This window comes from Orcinus orca, chromosome 3, assembly GCF_937001465.1.
Source record: "Orcinus orca chromosome 3, mOrcOrc1.1, whole genome shotgun sequence".
Lineage (NCBI taxonomy): Eukaryota > Metazoa > Chordata > Mammalia > Artiodactyla > Delphinidae > Orcinus > Orcinus orca.
Genome location: NC_064561.1, coordinates 77,825,874 through 77,842,838, shown reverse-complemented (window position 1 = coordinate 77,842,838; position 16,965 = coordinate 77,825,874). Strand labels below are relative to the sequence as shown.

At 40.9% G+C, this 16,965-nt stretch overlaps 1 protein-coding gene across 1 annotated transcript in view; it reads left to right on the top strand.

Annotated features, from left to right (window-relative positions):
- Positions 1-1,109: 1,109 nt before the first annotated feature.
- The window catches only part of CHSY3 (chondroitin sulfate synthase 3), a 285,051-nt gene continuing 269,195 nt past the window's right edge, over positions 1,110-16,965 (top strand). The window contains exons 1-2 of the mRNA XM_004279872.4: positions 1,110-2,238; positions 5,505-5,788. Of these exons, the coding sequence (XP_004279920.1) occupies positions 1,437-2,238; positions 5,505-5,788 (1,086 nt within the window). The 5' untranslated portion in view covers positions 1,110-1,436. The remainder of the gene's footprint in view (positions 2,239-5,504; positions 5,789-16,965) is intronic.

Sequence of the window (16,965 nt, the reverse complement as noted above, 5' to 3'; positions counted from 1 at the left end):
GCTTTATAGACAAGAATAAAAATTATATTCTCTTTTATTTTCTGGTTAAGTTCCAGGGGGGATAAGAATTTTCTTAGCTTGAACCTTCTGGTTATTGGCTCTATTATTTGTTCACATTTCTCCATCATTTGCCAATCCTACTGAGCTAGTCTCTACGAAGGCTGCAAACAGTTCATGGTTCTCACTTCTAGACAAGAAACCAACGGAGAGCTGAGGAGGGGACCACTAGGCAGCCCCACATGCCGCAACTCAACAGGTGAGGAACATGGAATTTTTAATTTCTTTGGGGATGAAGCCCCCCACTCACCGTGACTTCCCCTAGCCTTTCAGGGTAGGTATTTCCAACCCCTCCGGAGATTTTCTTAGGAGAGACACCGAGTGACAATGGTGCTTCTGTGTACAACTGGGAAGTAGTGGTGAAAGTGGTGAAGGATGCAGGTAGGGACTGGGGAGTTGGTAAGGTTGGATGGAGAGGTGCTAGGGTGGGACAGATGGTTTCCTGAACAGTGAGCGGGATAAGGAGTAGAGAGAGTAGACCCGAAGTGGCAGCCGCGAAACAAACGCGAAAAAGACCGAAAACGCGAAGACAGGAGCCTGGGCGGACCTGGGCGGGGCAGAATGGGGAAGGGTCACGCCGGGACGTAACCGGCTGTGGGTTGGGGGAGGCGAACGGGAAGGGAGTTGCGGGCGCTCGTCGGGGGCTCTGGGACCCGAGCTCCGCTGATGAGGTCAGTGGAGCCGACGCGCTGGGAGGAGGGCGGCGGAGCCCCCGGACGCGGGTGTTGCGAGGCTGGCGGAGGGGCGGGACGGGACGGGAAATGGGACGGAGAACTAGGACCGGGGGAGGAGAGACGAGGGGGCGTCGGCGCTGGAAGCCGGAGGCGACCCGACAGGGATCGTTTCCTTCCGGAGAGGAGGCCGGCTCTGGACCTAGGCGCGGGCGGGGGGCGTCCGAGGGCGGGTGACCGGGAAATATCGCGGCCCGCGCTTCCCCCGGCTGGCAGCGGTGGTGCTCGTGGCTCCTCCTCCGGGCCAGTCCGGAGCTCGGCGGCGGGGGGAGCGAGGGCGGGGGCTCGGGAAGGAGGGAGGAGGGAGGGACCAGGCGCGCAAGTGACAGGGTGGCAGCCTAGGAGCGGACGCCTTGCCGCCGCCGCTCCACCTCCTCCTCCTGCAGCTCCTCTCGCTGCCGCCGCCGCCACCGCCGGGAGAAGTTTCACTCCCGACCCTCGCTCGGAGCGGGGAGCTCGGCCAGCAGCTGCAACGCGCCGCCGGCTAGGCGTCCGGAGCGCTCAGACCCGGAGGCGGCGTCAGAGCCTGGGCTGCGGGCGGCGGCCGGGGCTGGGGGCGTTGAGGCGTAGGAGGGGCGGGTGTGAAGCGGCAGACCCTTGCGCAGCGCCGCAGCCGCTCAGCCAGCGTCAGCGCCCGGGGCAGCCGCGATGGCCGTGCGCTCCCGCCGCCCGTGGATGAGCGTGGCATTGGGGCTGGTGCTGGGCTTCACTGCCGCGTCCTGGCTCATTGCCCCCAGAGTGGCCGAGCTGAGCGAGAGGAAGAGACGCGGTTCCAGCCTCTGTTCCTACTACGGCCGCTCGGCCGCTGGCGCCGGCGCGCAGCAGCCGCTCCCTCAGCCTTATGCCCGGCAGTGGCCGGAGCAGTCGCCGCCCCCAGCGCGCCAGGAGCTCCAGGGGCCGCAGCTGCCTGAAGCAGCGCCGGGGGTAACCAGTTTTCGCAGCAGCCCCTGGCAGCAGCCACCTCCACTGCAGCAGCAGCGGCGAGGACGCGAGCCCGAAGGCGCGACGGGGCTCCCCGGAGCCCCTGTGGCCGAAGGGGAACCTGAGGAGGAGGATAGAGGCGCGGCTGGGAAGCGGAGAGGCGGTCGGCCGGGGAGTAGCCACAACGGCAGCGGAGACGGGGGCGCCGCCGCCCAGAGCTCCCGACCCCGGGATTTCTTGTACGTGGGGGTGATGACCGCGCAGAAGTACCTGGGCAGCCGCGCGCTGGCAGTGCAACGGACCTGGGCGCGCTTTATCCCCGGCCGTGTGGAGTTCTTTTCCAGCCAGCAGCCCCCCAACGCTGGGCTTGGCCACCCCCCGCCACCCCTGCCTGTCATCGCGCTGCCTGGGGTGGACGACTCCTATCCTCCCCAGAAAAAGTCCTTCATGATGATCAAGTACATGCACGACCACTACCTGGACAAGTATGAGTGGTTCATGCGCGCCGACGACGATGTCTACATTAAAGGTGACCTCCCAGCCCCTGCTGTCCCGTCTCCCCGCCTCCTTTCTCTGCCAGGAAAGCCAGCCCCTATCCCTGGCCAGCCCCTCTCTGCTTTTCTGCCAGCACGTGCTCCGGGCTCCTGCCGCCCCGAGCCGGTCGCCCCCCACCCCCGCTCGCCTCCGCCCACCATTCTTAGTCCGCTCCTCCTCCTCTCCTGCGGTCTGGACCCTCCTCACACCTGCCCAGCTTTTTTCGCCTTCCTCACTCTTGCTGCTCTGGTTTCCGCCCATCTCTTGCTACTACTCTTTGCCGTGTAGGAAGGCGAGGAAAGGGACCTCGGGGTTAAGCCTTAGGCTGTTCGCACTTTACACTGCTCTGAAAGCCCCAGGTGGTGGTAGTTTCCCTAATCGGTCCAGAGGGGCGTGTCCTCGGTGGAGAAAGGGAGGGTGGAGGATGCAGGCGGGAGCCAGTTTGGAGATCGGTGATCTTGATTATCCCCCTATCCTTTTGTTTTTACTGGATCAAGCTTAGTTTTGGAACTGGTGAGATTGAGGAATCATCTTCGCTGTCCCACACCCTTCTCTGTGCGTTTCCTTTCCTTCTGCACCACCCGCCGCTCAGTGGGGGTCCTTGAACATCCCAGCCGCTCCCGCGCACAGCTCCTTCCAGCCACCGCAGTGCAGCCTCAAGCAGTTCCTTACGCCCCCGGCAACAACTCAGTAAAACCCTGAGGGGATGGCTGTATTGACTGGAATTGGTGGTGGGGGAAAAGGGGACAGCGCCTGCGAATTATCCAGACCCTAGGAGCTCCAAGCTGTACTAGCACACACTAGGCTGGATACTTTCCAGTCCATCTTGGTGGTTGCGGCGTTAAGCAGGGGCTGGGAAGTCCTTCCCAAAACCACGCGCAGCCCCAGCACGAGAAAACTTTGTCCGTTTTAAAAGAGGCGCGGTCCTTCACCCTGCGTGTGAGTGGCTCTGGCCAGAGATTGCTAAACTGAGCAGAGGAATGTTCTTTAGAGCGGGAGGAAATCTTTACAGTCTTGCTCTTTGCGGAGAGGAACACAAGGGAAGTAGCTAGATTGTATTGAAGGAGGGCTCCCTCTGTGTGTGTTGGTGTGTGCGTGTGTTTTTTGGCGGCCTTGGGTCTTCTTTGCTGTGCGGGCTTTATCTAGTTGCGGCGAGCGGGGTCTACTCTTCATTGCGAGCGCAGGCTTCTCATTGCGGTGGCTTCTCTTGTTGCGGAGCACGGGCTCTAGGCACGTGGGTTTCAGTAGTTGTAGCACTCCGGCTCAGCAGCTGTGGCGCAGGGGCCTAGTTGCTCCACCGCATGTGGGATCCTCCAGGACGGGGGACTCGAACCCGTGTCTCCTGAATTGGCTGGCGGATTCCTAACCACTGAGCCACCATGGAAGCCCCTCCCTCTGTTTCTTTCCACATTTCCTAGCTTCTTGGTCAAAGGGGGGCAGCCCTTACTTAGTTTACATCACTCTAATTGTAGCCTCATTGCTTTCTCCTGTTTCAGGTAGTATCTTTTACATACTCAAGGAAAAACGAACAAATAAATAAGACCCTCCCCCAAAAAAACCTGTCACATTTTGGTAAGGACTGCGTGTATAGAGTTAATAACTAGAGATTTCTTGGGTTTGGGTTGAGAGGAGTGAAATCCTTAGAGATGGTTGGCAGAGAAGGTACTGATAATTAGATATGAAAATAATGAATTGGATAAGTTGATACAAACATTTAAAAAAGATTGCATTCCTGGTGATTGCAGTATCTTATAGGTAGGTATAAGTTATGTAGATATCTATAATTGATAGATCCACTATCTTATAGTCCCCATGTCTTCTGTGTGTCTTTAAAATCACAAAGGTTTCCTGGCAGAAGTTTGCCACACTTTGCAGACAATTTCCAAAATGCATTAACAGCATCCACTTCTGTCATATCTTTTAGTGCTTTGAAAGATTGTCCTTCAGAACATTGAAATGCCATATTCTTTCCATTTCTATTAAGAATTAAAGGCATTTTGTATTAAGAACCCAATAATAGTCAGCTGAAACTCACTAAATCCAAGGGGCATGGCATAGCATCAAGATAACGACTGCAGTTGCTGTGCTCATCAAAACTGATAGTAGAAATGCTGACTGGGAATGTAAAGAAGGTGACTACTTATTCCAGTATATTACTTGGTAGAGTACGAAATGCTTTGGAACTGTTTTAGCTACAGAACTTTATTTTAAAATTGTTTTTTCTGATGAACTTACAAACTATAAACCCAATTATATAAATTTTAACAAGTGTTAATTTTTTCCTAAAAGGGTACTTTCCAAAGTTCCAAAGTGTTATATTTCATGGCAAGTTTGATATTCTCTCTCTCTCTCTCTATGTATGTATGTATATACACACACATACATATGTGTATATACACACCTTTTGGGTTGTATATGACTTGAGTTTAGTTACGGACAAAACACTAAACTAAATCAATTATCAGGGTATCAGTGGTCTGCCAATCAGGGCTGAATATTAATATTTTATTTCTGAGAATTTTATCACTACTTCATACATGCTAAGAAACCTGTCTTTATTCTCCTTGTCATTATTTCACCTTTAAAAAAAATCTGATGGGCTTCCCTGGTGGCGCAGTGGTTGAGAGTCCGCCTGCCGATTCAGGGGACACGGGTTCGTGCCCCGGTCCAGGAAGATCCCACATGCTGTGGAGCGGCTGGGCCCGTGAGCCATGGCTGTTGAGCCTGCGCGTCCAGAGCCTGTGCTCCACAAAGGGAGAGGCCAGTGAGAGGCCCACATACCGCAAAAAAAAAAAATCTGATGACTGTCATCAGACTTAAGGTTTTTCATTGACTAGAAGATTGATTAAATTTTATTATAATTTAACAAGAACGGAGTGTAGAGTTAATAACTAGAGATTTCTTGGGTTTGGGTTGAGAGGAGTGAAATCCTTAGAGATGGTTGGCAGAGGAAATATTGATAATTAGATATGAAAATAATGAATTGGGTAATTTGATACAAACATTTAAAAAAGAGGGCATTCCTGGTGAATGCAATATCTTATAGGTGGATAGATAGGTATATGTGATGAAAATTTTATTATAATTTAAAAATTAGTATTTTTAAAATAATGGAATATTCAAAGAGGTTTTTCTTCTTTTCAATTGTATAAGACTTGTGGGGAGTTTATGCACAATACTGGAAGTTCTTTCCCTTGCTTGGTGTGTTATAAATGATTATGAAATTAGGAAAAGGAGTGATTGTTGCCTTTCTCTTTGTAGGTGATAAGTTGGAAGAGTTTCTTAGATCACTGAATAGCAGCAAGCCCCTCTACCTGGGCCAGACTGGCCTGGGGAATATTGAAGAACTTGGAAAGCTGGGGCTGGAGCCTGGGGAGAACTTCTGCATGGGAGGACCTGGAATGATCTTCAGTCGCGAGGTTCTCAGGAGGATGGTGCCACATATTGGTGAATGCCTCAGAGAAATGTACACGACTCACGAGGACGTGGAAGTAGGAAGATGTGTTCGACGTTTTGGTGGGACTCAGTGCGTCTGGTCTTATGAGGTAAGACTTGAGCTGTGATGAAAATGTTCTCATATTACAGGTGGGTGACAATTTACAGTCTAATTCTATTTATTCTCTCTGTATCTTTGTCTTTGCTTGAAAATGATAGCAACAGCCAGTGATGGACACAAGGGCGATTGTGGGAGATGCCTTTCTTATCAGAGCTGAGGCCTGTCCAAGGCTTTCTTATTAGCGTGACCCGTAACTTTAAGCAGCAGCTTGTGTTTATAGTTACATCTCTGGAAGATGCTACTTTCGCTTTATTTGCTTTATTGGTGTTTATATACATGCGTATCCGTTTCCTGTCTCTAACAAGAGGATTAATTCTGTTCTCTTGGGCTGTAGCTTTTAGCATTTCATCCTTTGTTTGTTGTTATTTTGGTTAGGTATATAATCGCATCTCTTTGTTTTCAAATAGTTAAACTCTGTAGTTTCTTGGAAGATTCTTATGTGGAAATTTAACATACATTTTTAAAGCATAGGAAAAATTAACTCATAATGTTGTATCACTTATAATAGACTTATTCACAAAACTTTAAAAGGCATGATTATGTGGAAAAACAGAAGTTCTGACGATGTTAAGTAACTGCTTAATATTATGACTGGTTCTCTAAAATTTTGTTTTGTGTCTGCCCTCATTCCATTTTCTCAACTGCACCCATTATTTAAATAATCTGTTATGAATTGTTGTTTTATTGTAGTAATTCGTTTTATGAAATAATCTGAGGTTTTTTCCCTTCACAAATTGGTTTTGAAATGAAAAGCATTGCGTTTAAAACAGTTTTCCTGAAAGTTAATCTTAGTAAAAGTTACTTAACACTTAAATAACGTATTGCAGTTTTCACTACAGTTTGGTTTTCAAGTGGTTGGAGTTAAATGCTTTCTCAGTATCGAAGAAACATTTTATGAAAACTTGTTCCCTGTGAAGTCATTATACCTCAAGATTACACAGACCCATTCATTTTTCTTTTAGAAATGTAATCCCACTTTCCTAATTTAGCTTTCTTTTTTATGCATCATAATATTTACACTATGGGGAAGTATTTCTTATATTTATTACAGAAAGTAAGTATTAATAGTAACTAGTTACTTGGCATATGTGCTATGCAAATTTAAAATTATTACATACCTTCTTCCTTTTATTGATAGAAACTAATTTTCTTTTATAAAACCAACTTACCAACCTTTATAAAACCAACCTTTATAATAAAAATGTAGATAAGCACATTATAGTTTAAAAATAGGTAATTTAATAAACTCAATGAAAAAGATTTGTCTTTCCATTTAATATAAAACTAATTGGAAGGCAAAAAAATACTTCATATGGAAAACACAGTTGATATTTGCTTACATGAAAATATTATTTTTCAGACATTGTCTCTGTATGGATGAGTAAAAAAATCATATTTTAAATAATGATGGAAAATTATTTTATCTGATGCTTTATTGCCTTAACATCACATAGAAAGTTTTAACAAACCTTTTATGTCCCTCCATTCAAGTTTTCATTGATTCTGCTGTGAAGGTACAGTCCTCACATAGCAGCCTGCCCATTCCTGATCCAAGACAGTAAAATATGCTGAGGTGACCTACATGCTCAAGAATTGATTTAATATTTTATTTATAATATAGGCATTTGTTCTGGTTAAAGGGGAGTTAATAGTAGATCTGCACCCTCTCTGTTAGAATAAGTGGAATCTTAGATCTTTTCATTATTTGACGTGAAAGAAGAGACAAAGGGAACTCCAAGTCTTGTAGGATATAACTTTATGATCACCATGTTTACATTAACTTTTGTCAATACATTTGAATTTTAGACTGACAATTGCCCATCACTAACTTCAGAATCTGTATGAAAAAAATAATTTCTACATTTTTTCCTAGCATTAGAAAATGTTATCTTCTAAAGGGATACTGTTTCAGAATGTTGACTTTATATTTTGCTAAGCAATTACATAGAATTGACTTTATTTTGAGATTTCAATCTTTAAAGGAGCTATTTAAACAACATTTATTTTAGAGGTGGCATTGATTTAATCCTAACCCTCACCCTAACCCTAACCCTAACCCTGACCCTGAGTCTTATTTAAAGGAATAATGGAAAATTTCTTTACCAAGGAATATATTAAATATTATCTGTTAATAAATTTAGTTAAGATAAGTATACAATTAAATTATATCTAAGCATTTTAACATTAGGGTGTGTTTTACATTTCTTGGACACTGAGTAGGTAGATTGGGGCACAGCCAAACTCGGGCTTTCCAGGTCGGGTTTTAGGTTACTTGAAATGTCCAACTATGCTACTGTTCACATTATATGGAAAAATTAATCTATTCCACTCTGGGTTGGCATTCACATAAAGGTGAAATTTCACATCTGGTCATAGAATAAACTATGAAACCCATCAGTAATTTTGTTTCCATATTTCTTTTATAAGAACCATCTACAACAGAATTTTCTTAAAATTTTGAATTTTCTTTGCTAAACTTTCCATAGCTTTTAGGATTTTGTTTGACTTTTCCTCCTAATAAAAGTTCTTGCAGAGTTAACAGCGCTGTTACAGAAACATGTTCACAATTTTTGAGTTTGAATAAATGAAGCATCATGATGGAATGTTATCTTTTAAAAATGATAAACAGGCTTGCAGGTCTTGTAGGAAAAGAATTGGACAAAAATATTACAATTATTGTATAACGTGTAGCTATTCTTGTCTATGAATTACATTATTTGAAAATCTAGGAATCTTCTAGTATTCTTTACTGCTGAATTAAAGTCTGCTTTCTCTGTGTATATATACAATTAAGCATAATATTGGCAAGAGGGAGGAGAGGGAAGGAGGGAGAGAGAGAGAGAGAGACAGAGAGATAGAGGAACAGAGAGAGATAGAGAGAGGTATAAACTGAATTTGGGTTTGAGTCACCAGTCTACCACTCATTAGTTTCATTGTCTTTTTAAAATTACTTCTCTGAGCCTTGTTTAATTCAATTGAAAGCAGAGATTGTAATGGTGTCTGCCTCATAGATTTTGTAGAAGATTAAGTGAAACAGTGAAATGATCCTTGTAAAGTTCTACATAGTATCTGGCACGTAGTAAATTGTCAATAGGTGTTAGCTATTGTCGTAATACTGAATAGATCATGTATGATATTACATATAATATGGTTTCATCAATTTTATTCATTTACTAATTATTATTAATGAGTGATTCATCTATATCAAAAAGTCAGATGAAATAAAATTTTTTCCAATGAAGAATACAAGTGTAAGGTTTTTTTGGCAAAGAACAAGAAATGAGTATGTTTCAGTATTTTAGAACTATGAGGAATCCAATATTGGTAAAACATAAAGCATGGATGACTTTCAGACATGCACTACAAATATTTGCTTCAGTCTTTGAGTATCATATTAAATAACTGATCTTGAGGCTGTGGAAAACATTATTTAACAAGTGATTATTTAATATATGTATTGAAGGAATCTCAAACAGATCAGACTCTATCTACATTAAAAAAAATTACTGTACGAATTTCTAGATTAGCCTCCTTTTCTGAATTTCATTGGAATTTTTGGTAGGAAAGGAAGTCAGTAGTATCTCATTCTGCAGTCAATTCACAAGACCACCCTGGAACTTGTCTCTCAAGGCAGCTGGAAACCCCTCCTGATGTTTCCCAGATGTTTCAGGAAGTGATATATATTAATAGCTTCGGTTCTTCCTCACGATAAGGTCCTGGTGGTCTGGGAAAATATGTCTTGCTTGTTGGCCCCTTGCTCTGTTTCTTCCTCTGTCATCTCTACCTACTTTTCCTTTCTTCTGTCATTAACGAGCAATAAAATACATTACAAATGCATTTTGATATGCATTGTTTCTCATCACGTTCTCAGTAAATTAAATGCTCATGACAGGCCAACCTTGATATTCCAAGACATGACACATAGGGCCCAGGAGTGGCTTGACTTCTTCTGAATAAAGAGGGCTTTGGTTGCTGATGGGTCTCAGACAGACTGGTTCTCTCTGTACCTGAGACCATTGGAGAGTCAGAATTGAGATCCTTCCTTCCCTACCTAGAGGTAGAAACATCTACTTTTCAAGGACATATGGCAGATGTTCATAATCATCAGACTTCGTGAGTTGCTGTTATACTCATTTATATCTTAATTGTATAAGTATAGAGGACTAACTGAAGCATGATCACGAAAAATTATTCTATGCTTTACACTCTGTGAGTGTTAGAATTTATTGGCACCTGCTGTTGGCCAAGTTCACATTTTTGGTTGAGCTCTATCTTGGCTACTGCTTTTCTAGTTATCTGAGCTACAATCTGGCAGCTCGGGAGGCTGCATATGGCTCTTAAATGTCGTTTGGCATGTGGGGTGTTTCAAGGTTTTCTTGATTTTGTTTTTTGATGCCATTAGCAGAGGCAGGCAGTCTTGAGTCCCTTCATGACCTATTGTTGTGCACCAGCCTCTTCTTGCACATTTAGTTTAACTGCCTGGACCAGGTAGGCATAAGAGTGTTGATACTTTGAGTCAGATAATCCACACATTGCAAATGTCATTAAAAGATTCTCTAGGAAATGAAGTAATTTTCTAGTGAGAATGAGATGTGTATTTTAAATAGTTTACAGAGAATTAAGTTTTTCAAACTTGGCTGTTTAGAGTTGTAAATCGTATAATACAGTTACACTTTCTTTGTTATAGGTATTTTTTAGTAAATTACTAGACTAGTGAGGAGTAGAAAGTTCTCACTGTTGAAAAATTATTTGTACAATTCATTTTCATTCTGTGTCTTAGCAGAATGGGAAGTTCCTTTTCTTTGGTTTTTGTTTTAATGAGATCACTTACATTAAAGCATTAAAATAATTTCAATGATTCTTCTTCTCCCTGTGAGGGAGTTTTGCATTTCATCCATCTAAGAGTCATTTTCAGAATAGTGTGTATTTATCTTTTTAATGTTAGCAGTTAAATGGAGCCAAAAAATATGTATCTTTATTTTGTCTAATTAAATGTTGTTCCAAAGCAAACAGAGTTCCATGTTGATGGAAATACTTCCCTGTGGCTTAAAAAATCATTTCTTATGACTAAACCGATTTTTAATAGATTTCTTAAAGAGTTAATTTCATACCAGAATGTCTTATGTCTAATCTTGGCCCCCTGAAGGCTGTAAACACCCTAGAAAATTCCATTATTTCACCAAAGGATATATTCTGGAAGTGTTTCCCAAGGCTTGTAATACCAGAGAACTATACCATAAAAAATGTAACTACATATAAATTCTTGGTAACATAACCATTAAGGTTAAAATATCTGTCCCATTCTTATAGGGCTGTCACACATCCTTCTTAGCTTCTTTCTGTTACTTATGAGCTTCCCTTTTCTGTAATGCTAATTTTACTGTATCATGAACATGGTTTATGCCGCTAAAGTATATTAATATCTATGAAAGAAGTATAAGTCTGGGATTTTTACCTAAAATTCAGTCCTTCAAAAATTCAGTCTTTTCTTGGTTCTAATTCAGTCATATTTAGTTTTTAACTTAACTAAAAGTAGTGAGCTTCTCACACCTACTCTTCCCACCCCCATTCCACTTGTCAGATGAAATCATCCCGCATTGATTTTATGAAATCTCTTTTCTGCCACACTGCTTCCTTCATTGTACAAAATAAAATTGCATTGTGAGTTGAAGGACAAACTTGGTACAGTTTCTCCATGTTTTGTAGTCTTAGCTAGTCTGTTTTCATTGTTAACTAATGCCTTACCACCTGAATTCTGACAATGTGTGTTTTCCAACAGTTGTGAAAAATGCAAAGTTTGGAAGATGCTTCCACGCAATTTGAAATGAGTTCCATGATAACATAAACACTCATATTAGTTAAAAACTTTGAATACTCTTCCTCCTTAATTGATCAAAAGTATTCTAATTTCCTGAAAAAATTTCTAGTCAGTTTTCTACTTCCACTTCCTTTGTCTTGGTTTCCAAAAAGCTATGTGAGAAACATTCATTTCAATCTGTTTTCCAGCTAGTGAATTAATGAATTAGTGCTCAACATACAAAAAAATGTAATCTATCATATAACTATACTGCATTTTACTTTGACTATAGCATGTTACTTCTTTTGCACAAAATATATTAAAAGTAACTTTTAATAAGGTGTTTAAGCTAAACATAAACTTCATTTAAATAAAATCAGTGTCTTGAATCATATGAGTCATTATTTGATATTATTGAGCAATAGGAAAACATGTAAACTGAAAAATTGAGGGGCTGCAGTTCCTCAGAATTCTCATGCTCTTTTCATTTACTGTCCTGTTAAACAATACTCTCGTTAAGGCTTGACCACAAATAAATCAGTTTGAGTCATGACATACGTTTAATGTTAGCCTGTCTTGCAAAGGCGTTGGACATTTATAGTATAAAAAGCATGTTACAAGTTTCTAAATTAACTGAATGAAAATAATATATTTATTTAAAAAATTCAACCGGCATTGTTTTGGGAACTAATGAATGAAATGGATTTCTTAATATTCTGAGATTTTAAAATCTTCACTCACCATTTATAATTTTGAAAGCTGTATCCCTCATTCTTCACAGTCAGTGGTAGTTGAACTCTTCATTATCCCTTTCTGTTTCATTCATTTTTATTGTAGAGCGTATTTATTTATAGAGTAGATGGTTTAAAGAAATATACAGATTAATAAAAGTAACATACAATAAAATAAAATTAAAATGTGAAGAAATAAGGGAAAAAGGAAGACATATATAGAAAAATAAGAAAAAAAAAAGGAAAAATACATGTTGAGTTCCTTTTTTCCTGGCATTAAAGAGAACCCTAGCTTGACTTGATACTAAGACCTGGGAGAAATCTTCCCCATGGAGCAGACAGGGGTTCTGAGGGATCACATACTCAGCACCACTTCTTTGATAAGTAGAATAGTATGATTTGCTTGGCTGTTTCTAATAAATTCCCTCAATATAAACCAAGACTGTAATGCACAAGGGCAGTTCTTCAGGAGGAATTCTACTTAGAGACAATGCAATTATGGTCAGGTACACCATTGTTGGATAACTTCCGTGACTGTATTTTAAAATTCAGAATACTTTTCAGAGAGCCGTCTATGGGTATTACTTCTCGGGCAAATGTTTTATATTAGGTTGGCCAACAGGAAATTTGAATTATGCATATTCTCTGGTGAAAACCCAGAGTGTAGCCATTGTGTCCTTGATTAAGGGAAGATCTGTGGTTGTGCTTTCCTCAGCAAGATCATGGACCAGATGGTGACCCCACCTGAGGAGCCGTGAGTCAGGCCCAAGAGAATTCGTAATAACTCGGCCTTGAGTTATCAGTGTGGTTACCTAGCTTTTGAGCTAATTATTAGAAGTGTCTTTTTTTTTGCAGTACACGGGCCTCTCACTGTTGTGGCCTCTCCCGTTGCGGAGCACAGGCTCCGGACGTGCAGGCTCAGCGGCCATGGCTCAAGGGCCCAGCCGCTCCGCGGCATGTGGGATCTTCCCGGACCGGGGCACGAGCCCGTGTCCCCTGCATCGGTAGGTGGACTCTCAACCACTGCGCCACCAGGGAAGCCCTAGAAGTGTCTTTTTTCATAAATTTAATAATTATACTTCTATCAGTTATATAAATAATTATATATTTATTAAATTTACTATATAATTTAATTTTAATGTAAATTTTTGCATGCACAGATTAAAATATTTAAAGATCATCATTTTAATGATGAAACAATGTTTTAATCTAATAGTCTATTATACAAAAATAAATTTTAAATGAAATAAGATTATTTAATATTCATGATGAGTATCTTAAAATGTGAAAAAAAATATAGGGTGAAAATAAATTTAAGTATTCTGCTTTAGAATTCAGTCATCTCACATCTTAAAAGCCAGTTGATTTCATTTGCTCAAAAACATTTATTGAGCACGTTCTATAAGCAGTGGACACACAGACCTTCCTTTTCCTCATGGAGCCCCCAGGGAGGAGAACTCAGGCTTCTAACCAATCTCTGCTTTCACATCTGATACAGAGTTGGGTTTCCCATCTCTGTCATCCTTCTCAATCTTTTTCCTTCTAAGTCATGAAAGCTCCAGTTGGGTCCAACATTGGTACCTGTCTTGGAACTAGGATCAAATGATTCTTATTTTAATTTTCTTAAGTGAGCATCTTCCTCTCATTTGTATTACTGTCTCCTGAAGAGGAGAAAACCAAAGACGTGTTTAGTAATTTTATGGCATATTAATATATTTTGTGCCTGTTATATAGCACAGAACACCAGGATTTTGTTTTTTAATTAAGTCTGGCACTATACTACCTGGCTTCAAATCCCAGCTCTGCCATTCACTAGCTGAATGGCCTTAGTCAAGTTACTTAACTTCTCAGTGCCTTAGTTTCCTTATCTGTCGAATGGATATAACAACAGTACTTACCTCACAACACTGTTGTGAAGATTAAATGAGTTAATGTATATAGCAGCACTCAGAATAATACCCGGCAGTGTTAAGCATTCTGTAACTGTTAGCTATTTTTGCAGAAGCAGAATGGCATAAAATAGTGCCAACTTTACAGAGCCATTGCGAGGAATAAAAAGGTCAATGTATTAGAAGCCCTTAGAATAATGCTTGATATGTACTAATTCCTATATAACTGTTAACTATTATTAATATTTTCCAATTTACAATGTTCATATTCTTTTTTTCCTCTCATGGGAAAGAAATAATGTTGACTGGAAAGCGTTTATTGCAACTGTCTTCTGAAAGCTGGGCTTTGCTGTAGTAGGGAGGGTGCTGATTCAGTGGTTCTCTGCCCTGACTGCGCAATGGAGTCCCCTGGGGGACTTTGAAAAAATTCTGGTGATGGAACCCATCCCTGACTCATTATATCAGAGTCTTTTACAGGTGAGGCCTGTAGCATGGGTAGTGTTAAAAACTTCCCAGGTGATTCTAATGTGGCTCTAGGGTTTAGACCTTTGTATAAATTATTTTTTATTAATTTTGTTTTCAAATATCCAAACCATTCTTAACTATTCCATAAATGTTATATTTTCCTTTTGGGAAAAATTATAGGAAAGGAATCAGCACTTCTGCATTTCTTTCTATGTCTATTACTCGTCTGTTCCAGAGAGTTAGTCACTGGATTTAAAGACAATGAATATAAAGCCATCACTCACAATTGTATGTTTCCTCATGGTCTGATTTTCATGGTTCATATATATTACTTTTTTGTTTTAGAAAAATACAAGATTGATTTTAAAACATATTTAGAAAAAAATACATTGTTTATTCATGAAAGGCTTAAGGTGTTACTGATGGTTTTATTTATTACATTTGAATAACTATATAGTAATAGAGCTCTTAAAGTATAGGTGGAATGTTTTCATTGACTTGTTTGCTTTAACAATGACTTTTTGAATTGGAGCTCAAAAGGAAAAAAGGTATCAGTGATCCATTTCATTGAGTACAGAAACCAAAACTTACTTAAAAACTTAAATGAATAACTTTGATTTCAGCCAGTTATTCTCAGATATTTCCTTGTCCACTGCTATAGCTGACTGCTATAATGGAGGGAAGTATAAGATACACAGGAATGTAAGGGAAGAAGTTCCCAAGGAGAACAGGAAAATGCAGTGCTTCCTCCAAACTAGAAGTAATGCACAGGGACATTGCCAGGTGAGTGGGGATACATGGGAAGGCAAAGGTGGAAGAATAGCGTGATAGCAAATAGTGTGTTTGATTCAAGCATATCTGGTGGCAGGAGACATGAGGCTCAAAAGCTGTTGGTATATCTTGATTGTGAAAGGCCCTGTATGTCATCCTCAAAGGTTTAGAGTATACCTTGTAGATCAGTGATTCTTAGAATTAGTGGGGGTGATGTAATTGGTTTAGATCCACTTATTATGGAGCCCATGAATAGTATGTTAAAAATCTTTCTGGGTGATTCTAATGAGCAGTCAGAGTGAAAAATCTGTTCCATAATTTGGAGCTTTGAAGAATACTTCATAGGTAACCATGATCAGATTACTGTTCAGTGGCTGGAGCATGGAAGGATGGATTAGATGAATGGAAGGATGGATTATCTCTTGTGCCTAGAGATAGTGACACAAGACAGTTAGGAGGCTGTTGCCCCAGACCAAATGAGAGATGAGTCTTGATCAAAGAGTCAAAGTGGAAGTGGAGGTGAGGAGAAGGAATTGAGAGGTAATGAGGAGAGAGAATTGACCAAAGTAGGTGATTGGTGAGATGTAAGGGTGGAATGGGGGAAAGTTTAAGGTGACTCCTAGGTTTTGGACTCAGGTGATGGTATTATAATATTCCTAGCAATAGGGAGTAATGGAAGAAGAGTAGTTTTCGGTGATTGGTGTATTTGAGGCATGAGCAGAGAAGAAGTGACTTCTATTTTGGGTACATTGAGTCTCGCTCATCATTCATTTATTCAGCAAATACTTACTGAGCACCTGATACTCCAGGCACTTTTCTAGGCGCAGGAGTTAGAGCAGTCAAAAAGAAAGAACAAATAGACAAAAGTCCTTGCCTTATTTTCTAGAGGGGAAAGACAGTCAATAAGCAGGGGAGGGGCTAAGGGATGCAGGATGATGGGTGTGCAGTTTTAAATAGGATTGTTTGGTGGGCCTCACTGAGATGATATTTGAGCCATGCAGATATCTGAGGGAGAAGCCTTCCAGCCAAAAACAGTAGGTGGACAAGTCCCCAGGGAAATGTATTTGACAGGTCAAGAACTAGCCAGAAGGCAAGAGAAACTAGAGTTGAGAAGGTGCTGGGAGAGTAGTAAAATCTGAGATCAGAGAGGAAAAGGGGTGAGAGATGATGGGTCAGGTATCATACATGGCTTTGTAGCCCTTTGTAAATATTTGAAAAGTGAGGCCCACATAGCTTGAACAACTTTCCCAGATTATATAGGCAGGAGTATTGCTCTGTTGTATTATCAGACTGCATGTTGATTATATACATACCAATTATGTGTATTATATCATATTTAGTATAAATGTATATATGTATATATAAAACATTTCTTAATGTATGAGCTTGTGAAGACATTTAATGGGGAGTCACAGGGGTGCTTTATTACTAAAAGGCCAGTAAGTGGATAATGAGCATAAAGCATAATAAATGTTAAGTTATGAATTTGGACTTCCATTTATTGTATGATTTA